General features: G+C 45.3%; 1 protein-coding gene across 2 annotated transcripts in view; it reads left to right on the forward strand.

Moving 5' to 3' along the window:
* The window catches only part of Myo16 (myosin XVI), a 490,479-nt gene that overhangs the window by 384,187 nt on the left and 87,097 nt on the right, over nucleotides 1-19,195 (forward strand). For both annotated transcript variants that reach the window (XM_021218659.1, XM_029531821.1), the window contains exon 28: nucleotides 5,833-5,935. In XM_021218659.1, coding sequence (XP_021074318.1) covers nucleotides 5,833-5,935 — 103 coding nt within the window. The remainder of the gene's footprint in view (nucleotides 1-5,832; nucleotides 5,936-19,195) is intronic.

Here is a 19,195-nt window from a genome sequence, read left to right on the forward strand (position 1 = left end):
AACTAGATTCAGTAGGTGGTTCTGCCAGAACCTGCCTCTGGTTCTACTGCCTTTTTAAAATGCATCCTCAGATTGTGAAGACCCACATGAGGACCCAAGATGACTTGCAACACCTGAGAGGGATCCTAGATTTTACGGTCACTCTGCCGGTCTTTTCTTATCTTCCTCAACTCCTGCATCTCTCCCTCCCTGCTCCCTTTCAACTCCAGGGAATCACTTGCTGAAGGTGGGAAAGTGCCTGTGTCTGGCAGTCTCCCAGGCCCCACTGCACAGTCTGCGGTTGTATTAGAAGCTCGCTCTTTCTGAGCGAGCGCGTCTGGGGAGCCTGTTCACACACTCCATGCTGCCTGCATCCAGCAGCCTAATTCACACCCTCCACAGCCTCTGCTAGGACCCCACTGTCCATGAGCCAAGAAGTGCATGGAATGACTTTCAGGGGAAGAAAAGAAAGGCATTCATGCTTCTACCTGAGGATTCCACTTGCTTCTAAGGAGGAAGGAGAAGGGTTACCATCTTTCTGGCACAGATTTCTCTTTCTTGATGGGAGCTCCAGACTCTCTGGTCCTGAGGTTGGATAGGACTCAGGTGGATCCCATTCAAGGTAAAAGTTAAAACTTAAGACCACATTTACACCTCAACACTCCAGGAGCCTTGCAGGTAGTGGGAATTTATCTCTGCCGGCCTTCCAGGGACTATGAAGGCATACAGGGGGCCATGGGATGAGAGGAGACACAGAAATGTCATCTCTGCATACACAATGAGGCCACAGGAACACAGAATGAGAATGGGGACACAGGAGAACTGGGTACAGAGCGCCCTTGTGTAGGTGGCAGTCTGCACTGGTCATAGAGAGCCAGTCTGAGCTGCCGTGTGGCAGGCAGGTGGTTCATCAAAGCCATGGGAAGGAGGGGAGGCAGCAGGGCTCCGCGCAGGATGCTGGTACAACTCCATCTTTATTTTCACATCTCTCTCCTTATGTGAAAATAATCGATGCGGACCGCAGCGCTGGATTTGACCCTCACTCTCCACGTGGCAATACTCAAGCCTGCCTGCACCCCCTCCCATTCTCCTCTCTGCTGTTTTCATGGTGCACGGCAAATCTGTTGCTAGGTAGCTGTGCTCAGCCCTGAGACTGCTGGGAAGAAGCTAGAAAATCACCCTCCGCACCTGTGCGGTGTTTACTGTGAGCGAGAACACAGGGAGCAAAGCCAGCATCCAGGCAAGTCCACAGAGGGAGCCAAATGCAGCCTTCATAAACCAGGGCCACACAGCCACCTTGGGGGAACCTAGGGTGTGTAAAGTGGCCGTGCTGTGACCCTGGGGAAATCCTCCAGGGAAGGGATTCTAGAACTTCTAAAATGCAGATACATAAAAATGAGCAGAAATGTGGGCATTGGGGATGTCTAGGCATACTGAATGTCATAAGCTTTGTTAATGTTCTTGCCTTTGCAAAACAGAATTCCCCAAACTTTCACCTCCATGTAGCCCACAGGCTTTTGTGTTTTATTTGTATCAGGGCCTGTAGAACTCCGCCCTCCACTTCCCCATCAGCCAAGATCTCCCCAGATCCTACAGACAGATCTCCAAGGTGACCCGCAACACTGGGTGCAGCGCTCAACGCCACTGTATTCTTCCTCCCTGTGTGTCTTTCCATGGCCGAGTCAGTTATGTTCCACTGTGGAGACAAATTAAGTACCTCGACCTCTGGGGGCGGGAGGGAGGTGTGTGGCGCGGTAGAAAAGGCTTTATTTCAGCCTGCAGTTACATATCATAGTCCACCCACAGAGGTAATCAGGGTGGGAAACCCCAAAGTAGGAACTGAGACAGAGGCCATGGAAGAACACTGTTCAATCCACCTTGGGACCGCCTGTCCAGTGGTAGCACCGCCCACAGTGGGCTGATCCTCTCACATCAATCACTAATCTAAAAGATGTTCCCACACTTGCTTACAGGGAGCTAGTTGAGAATCCCTCTTCCCAGGTGACACTACCATGTGTCAAGTTGACAGACAGCTAACCAGCAAACTTGCCAAAACTCCTCCCCCGTGGCGGTGCCAGCCTTCCAGCCCTCCAGCCTTCCGGAATGTTCCAAGGACAGGCTTTCTTCCATTCCCGTGCCTCTTCCTTTGTCATATCTGTTAACTAGGGTGTAGGTGAGACAGGAACTGGTGTTCCTCAAGCATTATTTCCCTGTGCATAAGGACCATAAAATGTTGCATTTCTTAAGCTTCCGAAATAAGAAAAAACACTTCTTTCCTGAAACGCAGCCTTCATCCAGGAAAGCCTTGCTTTACAGTTGAGCACAGGCAGAGAAAGCCCATCACCTCCCTACTCCACTGCTGATCTAGACGTTTCTTGGCAGGACTGCTTGCTCATAATAGATGCTCAATAAATATTTATTGAGATAATTAAAATTTTAAGGGGTTTCAGGAGCCAAAAAAAAAAAAAAAAGCAGAACTTTCACTTTTACAACAGAACTTTCTTTGAGAGTAAAAGGAAATGTCAATATTCAATAAACAGAAACAAATTCACAGGAACACTTGGGGGTTAGAAAAGACAGCTTGATTTACTTAGCTTGTGTTTTCCTAAGAAAATGATTCTGTTACCTCCTCATTTCCTTTGAAAGTTGTTATTTTAAAACCTCTATGTTAATCTGGATTAAAAAACAAATCCCGGGCTCTGTGAAATAGGATGTCAGCTTTGTCCTTTACACTGAAAGGGACATTGGCCTACAAGAGGAAGTGCTCACTTGTGTCCTTTGGAGGCCTTCTTGGGACCTCACACGCTGTTGACTTTTCTCTGTGTCTAACTTTGATCTGTCCCTCTTAAAGCACAGAGACCTCAAAATGACCCCAGTGTGGAGTCTTTTCAACTTGGGATTCTGAATGACACTGGGTTTCTGGTTTCTTTGTTTGTTTGTTTGTTTGTTTAAATCATTTTATTCGTTTATATTTCAAATGATATCCACCCTCCCGGTTACCCCTCCACAACCTTCCCACCCCATTCCCCCCATCCCAGGCCCCCTTGCCTCTATGAGGGTGCTCCTCCACTCACTCACCCACTCCCCCCTCACCACTCTAGCATCCCCCCACTCTAGGACATCTAGCCTCCCCTCCCATTGATGTCAGATAAGACTATCCTCTGTTACATAAGAATCTGGAGCCATGGATCCCTCCATGTATACTCTTTGGTTCGTGGTTTCATCTCTGTTTTTATTCTATCACATCCACAGTGCTGAAAAGAGATGTGTGCTTGGTTCCTGGTCATGAAGGTGGCACAGCATCTCTGGTACCCATACGAGAGAGGCTCTTGGAAGCCTTGAAACCCACTCTTACTGTAGATGGGCAAAGTGGGAAGTAGGCATCCAGAAGGGTGTCAAGGGTAGACGGAGACATGCTGTACAAAAAGGAAGGACTGTGCATCCTCCAATGCATCTTCAGGTGTTAGACTCATGGGAGCACCAAGTATGAAGCACTGTAACAGAAGTGACTCAGTTTCCAAAACCATCATTCCTGCCCTGCTCCATCACCAGGTCAAGGCAGTGGAGCCTTAAGAGTCAGCCACAGGGAGTCACCCGGCAACAGAGAGGGAAGGGACACTCATAGACACCTAAACTCCCCTCCTGCTCTCGCTTGCTTTCCAAGAGTCTATGAAACTGATTGCACTTCCCAGCATCCCCTTCTTGACCCAGCTCGTGTGTCAGTTTCTTGGCCTGATCTTGGCTCAAACCCCACTGCGTCCCAGTCCTGCTGATGCTTCCAGACTCAGATATGCTGGCTCCTTTTGCATATACCTTGCTCACAGGCTCTCTCGAAGCCAAGTCCTACTGGTCACCTGCAGGTCACTCTATCCTCACCTGTTCTGTCACCTTCTAAGCTCTTCTCAGGAGCCTGGCTTGTGGCCTCCTTTCTTACAGCCACTCTAGCCTCCTCCATGTTCCTGAAGAAGGGCTGCAGATGGCCACTCAGGGTTCTGGGGCTCTTTTTGATTCAGTCTACAAAGTGACATAGATCATTTGAGCCTGAATGAGGGAACTTGGGGTGACATGGAGTGAAGTCACAATAGTCGCCTTGTTCCAGTCCAGGGAGTTGCAGAGAACAGGAAAGAACAGACTAGCCAGGAAGCTGTGTCTTATTTGTAGTCAGCAGGTTTCCAAAAGAGAGCACATGAAGCTTGCACATAGAGTCTTCAGGAGACCTGGGAACCATGGAATGGGGGGTCTGTACACCAGTGCTGTCGGAGGCTCCCATGCCCTGGACCAATGGCAGCTGTAGGTTCACACGTGATCGATCATGTCTTCTGTCCAAGAGAGTGCCTTGTCTCGTTTCTCTGTGTAGTTCTGTCTTCACCTGGGCTTTCCTGAGGGTACTCACTGACCTGCGTTTAATACAGGTTCTGCTTTGCTGTGGAAGGGGCGTGGTCACTCAGAGGTCAGCAGGCTGAGACCCTCCTCCCACCTATGACCGTCGTTGATGACAATCATGATTGGGCTTCTGTGACTCATGGTCTCACTTTTCTGCTCTGGGACTGACTGGACTGGGCTTTCGGGTCTCAGCTGCGCTTCAGCAGATGTCTGGGGAGAGACTGACCTTGAAGCCAGGTGGTCCTGGTTTCACTCCCGCTCAGCCATGCTTTACCACCTGTGACTTATTCCCAGTGTCACCCTAGGTGGCTTATAGAAGCCAAACCTTCTTCTCAATCATCCCAGGCCACACATCTACCTCGGAGGTGACAGCTGGGTCTTGCTACCCTGAAACTGGGTGGGTGACGGGAACAAAAAGCTTACTGTAGTATTTGTCAATTTTTTCTGTGGCATGTTGAGGTAGTGTATAAATATTAACTGAAAATATATGACTTAGGTTTCTGTATCGATCTTCCATGAGCCTGCAGAGCTATTCCCCATGAGAACTGTGATGGTTGTGTGCAGTAGACACAGTGTAAGATTTTTGGGCATTTCTTCCACTCCCCCTCCCCTTCCCCACTCTTTCCTTCAGTGCCATTTTGCTTATGTGTCCAGTTACATAACTTAAGTTCAATATATTTGAATAAATTTAATGACTGTTATATAACTTTTTAAATGTTTGAAAAAGCTATGGGAAACCACTCTACTGCTATAAGTCTCAGGTAATAAGTGGGACTCAAAGACTCAGTGATAATATCTAAAAATAAAAATGTCCCTTGAGAATTTAAAATACTCAATATATAGGGAGGAAGTCTTTCTATCACCCTTGAAATAAGAATTTTCACTGTCTTAATATTTCTTTACTGAAAACTACCTAAATCTTTCCTCAAGTAGTAATTTAAAAGATGCTTGAATGTTTTTTTAAAAAGTTGTTTTCTTTATACAAGGCCAAGCCAAATATTTAAATGGTAACTAATAGATTAATTTTTAATCTCTTCCAATTTTCTGTGAATAAGTGGTTTGTGTCTTCGTACGACAACACTACGTATAAGTTGAAAATATACTTAACTCATTTCAAGGATAATTTTCTCTGTAGAAGGTAGTAGTTATTCACACTTGGCTGGTATGCACCTAGTCTATGAGATATTTAAGGATTTTCAGGTAAAATGAAAAAATCTGACAAGTGGTGTGATAAGCTGGCCCTGTTGAATCTTTTTGTTTTTGTTTTGTTTTGTCGAGATGGGGTTTCCGCTGTGTAGCTCTGGCCCTCCTGGAACTCACTCTATAGACCAGGCTGGCCTCGAACTCAGAAATCCTCCTGCCTCTGCCTCCCAAGTGCTGGGATTGAAGGTGTGCGCCACCACTGCCCAGTCCTGTTGAATCTTATCATCAACTGAATGGTCATTTATTCTTGTGCTTGTTTCCCAACAGATACGAGCCACTGGCTTCTGTTCTTCTGGGCGAGAAGAAGGGTCAGGCTGCTGAGGAGAGATGTCGACTTGTTCTCCAGCGGTGTAAACTACAAGGTTGGCAGGTTAGTGGCCTATGGACTATGAAAATAGACGGCTGGGGTTTTAAAGGTGTGAGTCATGGTGGTAGCCACCAGCCCTTCCTGGCAAAAACAAACCCCCTTGATATGTTTGGCAAGGCCCAGCACTCCCTGCACTCGCTGGAAACATGTCATTCTGTGTGATTTGTGGGGTTTAGCGCCATGGAGGCAACACAAGAGACGAGCCACTTTTACAGCAACACAGAGAACTACTGAGCTTGGTCAGTTGGCTCAATTCATGCCTACTCACTCACACTTTGTAAAGCATCTAAGATGTACCCATATCGGTCACCTTTCCAGCTCTGTGACAAAGAACCTGAGGTAGATAGAGGATGAAGAGAAAAGGTTGCCTTGCCTCACAGCTTCAGTCTATGGAGCTGTTGTGTCCGGGCTTCGGCAGACTGAGCATCACACACGATGTACGTGTGTGAATAAAGACAGTCAGATTACCGAGTGGATGAAGGAGAGGAGAAGAGAGAGGGGAAGATAGAGGTGACCGCTCAGGAAGAATAGGAAAGGAAGGGAGAGGAAGAAACAAGAGGGAGACCCCCTGGGTCCCAGTGTCTCCTACTTCAGCACAGCCCCAGTGGCCCAGCTTCATCTCTCTAGCTTCAGCTTTTAATGGACCACCACTTCTCCGTAGTCACGGGCAAGGACCCAAGCCATCAGCACTTGAGCATTTAGGAGACACATAAGATCCAAACTATAAAAGGAGAAGAACTCAAAAAACCCACAGAGTAAGGAAACAGTCTTGAGCAAAACAAACTTTGTACTGGAGCCAGGCCTGCAGGCTAGGGGGAAGCTGCTCCTCAACCCCGCTCTGGTTTCTCTTTGCTCTGTCTCTCACAGTCACTCTTGGTGGCTTGTAGAAGCCAAACCTTTTCAATCATCCCAAGCCACACATCTACCTCGGAGGTGACAGCTGGGTCTTGCTACCCTGAAACTGGGTGGGTGACAGGAACAAAAAGCTTACTGTAGTATTTGTCAATTCTTTCTGTGGCATGTTTTAGATGAAACATTGAGGTAGTGTACAAATATTAACTGAAAATATATGACTTAGGTTTCTGTATTGATCTTCCATGAGCTTGCAGAGCTATTCCCCATGAGAACTGTGATGGTTGTGTGCAGTAGGCACAGAGTGGGATCTTTGGGCATTTCTTCCGCTCCCCTTACCCCCTTGCCTCCCCTTTGAGCATTAACAAGTGGCCAAGTTTTGAGTCTCAGAGCTTCTCCCTATGTTCCGTGTTACACATGAGGTGGTAGCTCATAGGAGCCCAGGGCAGCAATCACTGAGCTGGCACAGGAAAGAAATAACTTAAGGCAAACTAACATGGGGCCACCCCACTAGAGATGGAAGGGCACCTTAAATGGTATCAAGAGAGCATCTTTGGCTGTCTTTAGGAAAAGGGGATTTGAGTGGAGAATGAAATCCTGGACTCCTTGGAGGTCAAAGGTGACACAGGGGATGGGAGGGGGAGCTTTTGTGAGGTATACATCACTGCAAAATGACCTCAGGTTTAAAGTCTGTTGTTCTCTGAGTAGACGTGCAGGTTCCTTGATGGGGGTGAACATGGGGATGCCATTTCAGAAGCCGAGGGGAGCAGATGTCTGCACACATCAGAATGTGTCTGAGAGCTACATGGCTTTCATGTAGCCATCAGAGAAAGTAGTGTCACAGGTACACTCCCCTGTGACCAAGAGCACAAAGAACCCGGCTCAAGCACAGAAGAGTCACGACTTCACCTCCAACCACCCAAGCTCCTCCTTTGTTTTCCTTCTTCCCTTTCTTCTTATTTAATCTTGGTGGAAGTTGGACTTTAAGTCACAGTCTGAGGGAGGACGCTTACTCATGCTGGGTTGTCATGGTTTCGCAGTCGGTCGGTGCTGAGATTGGATTTAAAAAGGAAGAAATTACTAACCCCGAGTGATGTCAGCTCCCCACTCCGGAGCCTGAGACATCAGTGTGGGCTCCACAGAGAGTATGGTTTAGCAAGATTGTGGGGAGCTGAGGTCATTTCCGCTTAATCATTGCTGGGAGTTTTAAGTAGGTAATTGTAGAGTAGTGGTTTAAGCATAGCATGATGTAAAAGGTTTCGGGGTGTGTAATGTTTCTATAAAGAATACTCTCCGGTGTTCACTGGTGTGTGTGTGTGTGTGTGTGTGTGTGTGTGTGTGTGTGTGCGTGTGTGTGTGTTCAGACGCCGAGAGACTCTGAAACACTTCTCCCAGTAGGGAAGCTGCTATCAGTGCTAATAGCCAATCAGGATTCCCAGTGTGTACGTTGGTGTCAATCACAGGAGGACACTGGGATGCACATTGATGTAAGCTGCTTGGCATCAATCTTCCCAGGTCTGTGTCCAGGATGGGCTACTTGGCACAGCCACGGAAGAGGATGTTAAATTGAAACCCACATTGGTACTTTTAAAAACAAAAATCAAATATATTTTAATAGGGACGAATTTTCATCTCATCACACAAATATATTTTCTCCTTACTTAAGAAAAAAGATTCATTTTTCTTGTATGTGTATTTGTAGGTGCCTGCATATATGTGCCTCACATGCACGTCTGGTTCCAGCAGAGACAAGATCCAGGCACTGGATCTCCTAAGCCTAAAATTGCAGATGGTTTGAGCCACCATGTGGACGCTAGAGCTCAAACCCAGAAATTCTGCAAGATCAGCAAGTGCTCTTAACGGCTGAGCCATCTCACTAGCCCAGCCTGATTTTTTTTTTTTCTTTTTCATACAATAAAGTTGAAAATACAAGAGGGAGGTAACTATGGAGGTGTGTGTGTATGCATGTGTGCGTGCATTTGTGTGTGTGTCTGAGAGAAACAGAGACACAAACAGAGAGAGAGAGAGAGAGAGAGAGAGAGAGAGAGAGAGAGAGAGATTTCCCCCCAAGTACATCTGCTAATGAGTTCTGCCATTGATTCCACTCTGGGTTGTGAATCGGTTCAGAAATTAAGTAAAGTTTAGTAAGGGGCTGCATGACAGAAGGCACAGGGCGGTGACATTCAGCATTGGACACTAACTAGTCAATGTTGAATTAATGGTTATTTACCCACATCTTTAAAAGGAGCACTACTTTTACATCCCATGAACCCATGCAAGGTGTTAGCTAGGAATTCAACTCTCTTTACTAAAATATCATATTTTTATTTATCTATTTTTAAGTTTCTGTGTGTGTGTGTGTGTGTGTGTGTGTGTGTGTGTGTGTGTGTGTATGCCTAAGTGCACGTGCCACACGTGCAGAGGCCAGGAGGAGGTGTCAGATCACAGCTACATGCAGTTGTGAGTCAGCTGATGTGAGCACTGGGAGACACACCTCTGTGTCCCGATGTAAAAGCACCAGGTTCTCTGAACCACTAAGCCATGCCTCCAGCCCCCGACAGGTTTACTCTTTTACTGTCACTCAAGTCTCAGAGTGGCTTTTGCCATTTGTCCTTAACGTCGATCAGACCTGATACAGTCAACCTTAAGTCTTCAGAGTGAGACGGCAGCTTCATGGTTCCCGTGTATGCTTCCTCGCAGACGCGCACAAGCACTGATTAGAGGCGTCAGATCTTGGGAGCTGTTAGGTGTTTTATTCCCCATTGAGAGAGAAATGGAGGAAGTAGGGGAAGGTAGAGTGAGGAAGGATAGAGGTGGGGGAGGGGTGTGTGGAGATAGGTGAGGACAAACACGTGGTTTATTGAATGTCATTGGATGGTTATCAGGACATGGGGAGTTTGGGGCGAATAGCCAATCCCCTTTGTCTGTGTGTTGTGAGGTGACCACTCAGCACTTTCTCCATTTTATTGACTTCTAGTCTAATAGCCTCTCTGTGGAAAAGAAGAAAGTAGCCACAGTGTAGAAGTGAGGATGCTGGTCCCCAGAGATTGGCTGCTGGATCAGCATCTTCCCTGAATCTGGGGATCCAGCTTCTATTCACCTCACCTGCGCTCAAACCAACCTAGAGTCTGCCTCAACCTTCTTCTTGCATTTGGCTCGATTTCTGCCTTTTATGGCAGCCCTGCGGAGTCATTCTGTCCAGGCTTCAGAACTTGAAAGGGGCGGATTGGGCTTCACTGTAGAGCTTTGATCCCAGGTACTTCCATACTCCTACATCCGCGAGCAGCCTGCCCCTTGCAGCCGGTGTCTTTCTGTGTTTATAATTCACTGTGCAGACGAGGGAAGACCTAGTACCACTTCCTGTTGCAGGCTGGCTCTGAAGGTGTCCTCTATGCCCAGAGCATTGTCCCTGCAGTAGTACCCAGCTTTTGCCTGAGCATTGCAACTGGACCTGAGAATAAGGAACCACCAGTGATACATGCTGGGTACTTCACATAGACACGCAATTGTGAATTGTCAAATTGGGTCACAGCAGAAAACTAGTACATGTCATGTCTTAGAGGGGAGCCAAGTGGGATTTTGCTATGTCTATGCTTATAAGAAATGTATTGATCCATCAAGTCTGTGCTGGAAAATGACCACACAATGCATAAAGTAGCCTATGTGCAGTCTAGGCATAAACTATTCCAAATAAGGCTAGATTTTGTTGAGAATCTCTGTAAAAGCTATAGGTGGCTCCACAGGTTCTGACTTTCCAATCTGTACTTCCCATTGTGACTCTCACACATACATCCTCTTACTGCACCAGAAGAGCTCAGCTTTCTTTTACAGCTCAAGCTGGTAAATACCGGTTCTGGCAAACTCCCCCACGGCACTGTCCTTACATAATGTGGCTTTATTTCAAAGAAAGGGGAAGAAAACCAGGACGTAGGGGAGGGAACCTTCTTGTTGGTGGTTTCCTATTCATGTTTAACCCAGACCATCATGTTTAAAACACCAGGAACTGAGGGCTGAGAGACAGCTCATCGGTTATAGCACTTGCTGCTTTTCAGACGGTTTGGTTTCAATTCCCCTCACCCACAGGGCAGCTCATGAACATCTCTAACTCCATTTTCAGGGATCCAGTGTCTTCCTCTCATCCCTGTGGGAGTCAGACAAGCCAGTGGTACCCAGACTCATATGCAGGCAAATGCTAAGGACATAAAATAAATAATAAAGTAAAAACATATACAAATGCATACACAAACACACACATATTATATATATATATATATATATATATATATATATATATATGCATGTATATATACATACACACACACACACACACACACACACACACACACAACTATGGGGCCACAATAGCTCAGAGCACTTGCTGCTCTTGCAGAAGAATCAGGTTTGTCTTCTAACACCTACATCAGGCAGGGCACAGGCTCCTATAACTCCAGCTCTAGGGCCTCTGACACCCTCCCTAAGTTTCCATGGGCACTGCCCATGGGTAGTGCACCATACATACATACATACACACACATACACACACACACACACACATGCACTCAGGCACATACACACACATAAAATAACTTAATATTTGTATGTATATATATATATATATATATATATATATACACACACACACAAATATGTTTGTATTTATATATATAGGCGTGTGTGTGTGTGTGTATGTGTGTGTGTGTGTGTGTGTGTAGCTACTCAGAGACACACCCTTATTTGCAAGGCAGACTTTGAGTACCAGTGTCTTTGCTAAGAGGAATGGAAGTTAGTAGAAATGGTCTTTGAGTAGGATCTTCATGACTGTTTCCAAACTTTGTTTTCTTCAGACAAGATGTATTTTTCTTTACTAAACAGTTCATGAATTGCTTATTTGTATGAGAGGTAAATCCAAATAGACTTAAGTCATAGTTTTAAACCAGACATTGAACCATCCATGATTTGTAATATAATTATTTATTATTGCATTTTATCTTTTGCAATATGTTCACTTTTCATTCAGTGTTAACTTTGAGATAAATTTGATGTAACCAGTCTCTAGTTATACACCTCTGCTAGGGAGATGCCCCACCAGCAAACTTTAGGCCCCTCCCCCCCAGGAATAATCTTGTTTTCCTTGCTCTTTCATTTCTGTAAAAGGAAAACCTCTGAAACTAATTCTAAGAGGAAAAATAAGCGGTATAATCTGCTTTTCACACGTTTTATATGCATCAACTGGTTATAGGGTGCTTTCTTCTGTGTTGTTATTTGAATGCTATATTCATTCCTCTGCCATCTGGAGGGACGGAGGGTGGAGAAGCAGATCTGTCTGAGTGTTCCGGGATGCCAGGCACTGCAGAGCAGGCACTGAGAGCCACAGGGAGTTGGGCTGGGCGTGGCCTTGCTCCCTCTCAGAACACTGTCAAACAGACTTGGAGGGAATGTTTTCTGCTGGTTCCTGCCAGTTTGGGTGGAAGGAAGGAGGGAAGGGGAAGGGCATCCAGTGCAGCCTTAGAAATAGGTCCCAGGAGGTTGTTCCCAGAGGCAGTGATGATTTTAGAGTCCAACCTCAGAGACACTATGTCATCCAGTGGCTGGAAAATACGCTGGAGACAGGATGCTCCCAAGGTCCCTCTGCAAGATCATGCAGACTGAAGCAAGAAATGCCATGGGAACTTCACCTTCATCTCAACTGCCTGTACAGTGGGATATCATTGTGTGCGTGCATGTGTCTGTCTGTCTGTGTATGTCTGAGTGTGTATCTGAGTATGTGTCTGTCTGTGTGTCTGAGTGTGTCTGTGTGTGTGTGTCTATCTATGTCTGTATCTGTGTATCTCTCTCTCTCTCTCTCTCTCCCTCTCTCTCTCTCTGTGCATGTGTAAGATAGGGAGAGACACAGACAGACAGAGTCTGAGAAACTCCAAGAAGCAATAAAGTTCACTCATAGAAACCAAATCCTTAAGTCATCTTAAAATGTTTAATATAACATTAATATTTTAAGAATTTCATATAAAACATACTTGATCATACTCACACAAATTTCTCCTCCCTGACTCTCTCAAATGCCACCAACTCTCCCAGGCCTCACCCCAATCAAACATTTTGTCCATTGATTTCAGTTTGCTATAACCATAGACTTACACGTTTAGGGCCAAACCCTTAAGGAAAGCAGTGTTCCATCCCGGTCATTGACAGTTGAGCTCTCAGCTATGAGGGTCCTTGTGCCATGCTGGCTTGGTGACTGGCATGGTGATTAGCTTGGTATTGTGCATGTATTGTATAGGCAATCACACCTGTGTGAGTTTTTGAGTACTGTCATGCTCAGGAGTCATATGACTCTCACGGTACTCCCTCTCCTATGACGGTCCCTATGCCTCAGGCAGGGGGTGTGGTCCAGAAAGTGTGACCCAGAGAGGCATGGTCTAGAGGGGTGTGATCTAGATGGGTGTTATGCAGAAGGATGTGATCCAGAGGGGTGTGGTCAGAGGAGGTGTGGTCCAGAGGGATGTGATCTAGAGAGGTGTTATCCAGAAAGGTGTGGCCCAGAAAGGTGTTATCCAGAGGGGCGGGCATGGTCCCAAGGGGCGCGGCCTCAGGGGCGTGGTCTCAGGAGCGTGGTCCGGAGGGGCGTGTCTGAACTGCAGTGACTTTGTGTTAACCACTGCCCACAGCACAGAGACTTCTCTGATGGGGACCGAGCGCACATTTCCACCTGTGCGTGTTCACTAACCACAACAAAACACTTCTACAGTCATCCTTTCTCTGTCACCGACTTTTTTTTTTTTTTTTTTTTTTTTTTTTTTTTTTTTTTTTTTTTNTTTCGAGACAGGGTTTCTCTGTGTAGCCCTGGCTGTCCTGGAACTCACTTTGTAGACCAGGCTGGCCTTGAACTCAGAAATCTGCCTGCCTCTGCCTCCGGAGTGCTGGGATTAAAGGTGTGTGCCACCACTGCCCGGCTGTCACCGACTTCTTAATGGAACTTTGACAGAATGACCCACATTTCATCTGTGTCTGAGATACGATTCTAAAAGTCTTCACCGGAGCTGTGCTGAGAACAGCAAGAGGAGCATTTACCATAACATTAAATAGAATCAGCTGGATGAAGGATTTATTACTTCATTAATCTAAAATAGTACCATAGGGAGATGACCGTGAAAGGAAAAGCAAGATACTGTTCAAGTTTTAACCATCCTGATTTAAAAACAAACAAACAAACAAACAAACCCAAACACATGTTTTAAGATGAGGCCGTTGTGTTAGGGCCCTCAGGTCTTATTAGCACAATAAATTAATGGTTTATAACCTTTATTTTATCGCTCTAGGAGCACTTCATAAATCGTCTGTAACTGTGAGCCAGAAAATAGCCTATAAAGTGACTTTTTCAATTACTCCTCCTTCTCTGGAATTAACAGTGTTGAGAAGAGTCAACATTAGAGTTATGCATATCTCTGAAAAGTGTTCTAACCAGGTCACAGGTACTCACATTTCATTCCCTCTGTCTTAGTTAGGGTTTTACTGCTGTGAACGGACACCATGACCAAGCCAACTCTTGTAAGAACAACATTAATTGGGGCTGACTTAGAGGTTCAGGGGTTCAGTCTATTATCATCAAGGTACATGGCAGCATCCAGGCAGACATGGTGCAGGAGGAGCTGAGAGTTCTATATCTTTATCTGAAGGCTGCTAGCAGGATACTGGCTTCCAGGCAGCTAGGATGAGGTTCTTAGAGCCCACAGTGACAGACCCATTCCAACAAGTCCATACCTACTTCAACAGGACCACACCTTCTAATAGTGCCACTCCCTGGGCCAAGCATATACAAACCATCACACCCTCTTTTTTCGTATGCTGAATACTTACACACCCACACAAATAGGCATCAATGTTCTCTAATAGAACAATATGCATTCTTGATTTCTAAACAATTAAAAAGGACATCCAGGAACCTTTAGGAAGGACCAGTATAGATACCTGGGGACTGTCACCCAGGGATGTTGTTCTCACCATTTCTCACACTTTTCTATTATGAACTTTATAAAGATAGAGAGTGTGCCTGTTTCTCCTATGCTTTCTCAGTGACACACCCCTTTAGCTGATTGGCTTACAGTATCATACAAATGTAAAAGATTAAATAGAAACTACCTGTGCTTGTGCCTAACTTTCCCTCTCTATTGACTCAAACTGTTTATTGAGCATATTTATCTTCCTGAACTTATACAGAGAAAAGATGATGGCTCACGGTCTGGGAATCGAGAGATGGTCAAGAGTTAGGCAGCATGCATCAGAGAAGGACCCCCAGTGTGAGAGAGGCAAGGACTCGGGGTCAGAAGACCAGAAGACATTGGTTTAGATCTGATCCAATCAATCAGATAGTACAGGGCAGTGGGGGCCTGAAACAGTTTCTGTGTAGTTCCCAGGCCGCAAGGTTCTGAGCGGTGACAAGAAGTCGGCAGGGAGATGGGACATTCCAGGAGGGCCCAGGGGAGAAAGTGAACAGACAGTGTGGAGTGAAGGTGGCCATGCAGAACTGGTGGTGGTGCATGATGGGCAAAGCCCCGCCTACCAGCTGAGAGGACAGGTGAGGTGGCTTCAGCAGGGACTCTCAGGCTTTACCTTTGTGTTAATCGCCTCGAGTTGTTGTTTTTCTACAAGTGTCTCAAAGCACTTGCTATACATCATAAAGTACAAGAAAATAAAAATAGAATAAAATTAAAAAACAAACGTGGGTTTTCTCGTGAGAAGCTGTAGGGAAGTGTACTGGCTGGCTTTATGTGTCAAATTGACACAAGCTGGAGTTATCACAGAGAAAAGAGCCTCCCTTGAGGAAATGCCTCCACGAGATCCAGCTGTAAGGCATTTTCTCAATTAGTGATAAAGGGTGAGAGGGCCTATTGTGGGTGGGGCCATCCCTCCTCTGCTCTATAAGAAAGCAGGTTGAGCAAGGTAGGGGAAGCAAGCCAGTAAATAACATCCCTCCATGGCCTCTGCATCAGCTCCTGCCTCCAAGTGCCTGCCTTGTGTTGAATTCCTGTCCTGACTCCTTTGGTGAAGAAAAGCAATGTGGAAGCATAAGCTGAATAAATCCTTTTCTCTTCATATTGCTTTTTGGTCATGATGTTTTGTGCAGGAATAGAAACCCTGACTAAGAGAGGAAGCTAGTGATGTGGTCTGACTTGTGCTTTTAATGTGTTTATGTGGCGAGAAGAATAGATCTGAGACACCAGCAAGAAGAGCAGTGCGTGTGCCATAGGCCAGTGGGGGAAGAGCAGAGGCTTGGACGAGGGGGCAGGTGCGGGGGTACAGGGAGCAAGAAACTGCATTCTGCACACTTATAAAGTTACAGGCATAAGATGCAGTCCTGAATATCAGCATATCACTGGAGTTAAGGAGCATGCTTGGTCTTTAACAAGTGTAAACTGTAAGTGTAAAAACAAATCACAAGTGGCACCCCAAAAGACAGCAAAGACCACGATAACTCAAAAAAAAAAGTCACAATTAACATGCCACCTGACATGTTTGGGGGAAATAAGAAAACAATGTAAGTGTTTTTGAATCTCTAAAATTGTGGTGAAGAGGTCAGGAAGAAGTGCCAAGGACATTTGTATATTTAGAAGTTAGCCAAGCATTAAAGCACAGTGTGGCAGAACCACGGCGGGTACTGAGAACAGGCTCGCATAGATGTACACATAGCCCAGTGACTGCAGTGGTTTTAGTGGTGTCCCTACTGGGGCACCAGGCAAGTGACTGTGGTGGCTTTAGTATGTCCCCTCTGGGGTGCCATACTAGCTTCTTTTTGACCATGATTCACACCTTCCTCCGGGGAGGTGAACATTACCCATGCCATTTAAGCCTGTGTTTGGAAAGTCAAACATGCTCCCCCAAAAAACACTGGATCTAGTACACTGTCCTCTGCTGTTTGGGGTGCATGGTCTTGCCTGCCTCTTGTTGGTCTATGCCTTTAGGAATGGGATACCTTCAGGAGCATTCTTGCTATGTTGGTAAGATTTACATAATGAAATAATATATTGGCTCACAGGGTGACTAATCCACTAGGGGGCTGAAAACAGTAGTTGGATTCATCACTGCCTGTCCTGCAGACTATTCTGTCCTAGGTGAGAGCAACTAATTTGCTCTAGCACATAATCACATGTAATTCAAATCAAGCTCTCTTCTTCAGATACCACACTGTATACTACCCTGTCAGATGTGTGTAGATGTGATTATCTTTTCTACGTTGGAGTGAAACTTCAAGAGCAATCTATTTATAACAAAGAGAACTTGCGTTTCATATAAATTTATCCTTGAGCATGTTTCAAAGTACATTCAGACATTCAAAACCAGACTGTACATAAAAACATTTCTGTTTAGTAGGTTTCCAAAGCTACCATGAAAATGTAATATGTTGAGCTTTTCATAGTATAATTAATATATATTCATATTTATTATGAAAATAGTGGCTGTCCTTCAAAAGAGCCAAGCAAAGCATTAAGGGAAGAAAACGGTGAGAAATCAGCCTGGAGAGAAGAGAGTTGAGAAGAGTCCCTTGTCTAAGCATCTGAAAGTTATGGACCACATTCTACCTACCACGTGGTCCTAGAAATGACCATGAAACAGTGGATTTGTGCATGCATGAGTGTGTGTGTGTGTGTGTGTGTGTGTGTGTGTGTGTGTGTGTGTAGCAGGGTGTATAGGTGAGAAATGGTGGAAGATTATGTAGGATAAGATCTTACAAGCAGAGTACCCTTGTGCTACAAGGAAAAGAAAGCCAGAAAAAACTGAAATGGGAACAGTGGGATGTTCACAGTGCCCCCAATGAGTTGTAAGGTTTAGAGAGAGATAGGTACCAGCACACAGTATGGACTCTTTATGGTACCGGCACACAGTGTGGACTCTTTATGGTACCAGCACGCAGTGTGGACTCCTTATGGCACACAAAAAGGTCTGGGCTTTGAAGGATGCTTCTGATGGGAAGAGTTGACCTGGTAGGCACAGAAACTGCTTTGCATAGTAAAAATAGAACAGTATTTTACAGGAGCACAGTGACATTCTCAGATCTACAGGAAAAATAACAAACCCAACTGGGGGGCCTCTGCAGACAGAGGGAGATGGAGAAGAGAGCCTACTGTTTGCACCAGGACAGAGGAGCAATATGTTTAAGCCAGGATCAAGTTGACATTGCTGGGGCCTTCAGACGATACCAGGACACTTTCTGGAATCTTAACATCTCAGTAAAAGCAGACGACTACTTTTAATGCAACTGTATTTTTATCATGTCACAAAACATGAAGCAGTTATTAAAATAGTGGATAGTTTTAGATCAAGGAAAATTAGAAACTTTAAAGGTTGAGTAGGATCGTCAATAGTGAAAATTAAATGTTTTGTTTGAAGCAAAGAAACTCATCTCCAATAAGGTATTTCTCATTAAAATATAATCTATACAAATAGCATACTCCAATAATTATAGACATAGAAATAAAGAGACGTTACTGAACACAACGCTCACAAGAGCAGTGAATCACTCACTAAGGACCGTGTGTCTAAGCATCCGCCCCTGCTGGTATATAAAGATTCCTCACATCAGCTTTCTGCTTCAGAGAGTGAGTAGGAAGCTGAAATGACAGTAATAGCCTCTCTCTCACAGGAGGAAAAAGGGCTCTCTCTTAGAAAGAAAGAACTGTGCTGCAAAGGGCTCTGAAGGCAAACCCAAGGGTTTCCATGTTGGATTGCTGCCTACCTGGAGCCACCAAAGTTTCTGAGAGATGAATAAGTTCAAAGTAGTATTCAAGAGCATTCAAGAGTATGAAAAAAGGTAGTATTCAAGTTGACTCCAAGAGCAGGCTGGGAATTGGGACAGAGGTGGAGGACTTGGGTCACAGTCATCCCCTGCTAGAAAGAACGGCCCTGGGAATGTGAGATGTGTTGTCTTGGTTCTTGAACCACATTACACATGTTTTATAAACAAAGTAAAACACACAGTTTAAACACCTATGACATAGTTAATAGTTTCCAATGAATTATTTAAGTCATCAAACTTTTCTAACTATCAGCCATTAAACAGGACCTAAAGGAAAGCTGTGAACGAGCTTGGTTACACCTTGTGCTTCTGTCTTCGGGAATAAGTCGTTGATGGTGTGTCTGCTAGCCCTCAAAAGGAGCAGCCTACGTGCATGGATGGAAACTGTGTGGGAGAAATGACGTGTGTGTGTGTATATCTTGGGTTGGAGGTTCTTCAGGGACATCCAAAATGTGGTCCTTTCACTCACTGAGGTGGGTGTATAGGAGATGAGCTCAATGCCAGAAGAAGAAAATGTAGGAGACTCCTGTCTAGAAATGTGAAATACACTGTGAACCCTTGGCAACAAGTCCCCTAGGCCTGGACTCTGCCATTCCAACAACCTGTAGATGGAAGAGTCATCT

Source organism: Mus pahari, chromosome 19 (genome assembly GCF_900095145.1).
Source record: "Mus pahari chromosome 19, PAHARI_EIJ_v1.1, whole genome shotgun sequence".
NCBI lineage: Eukaryota > Metazoa > Chordata > Mammalia > Rodentia > Muridae > Mus > Mus pahari.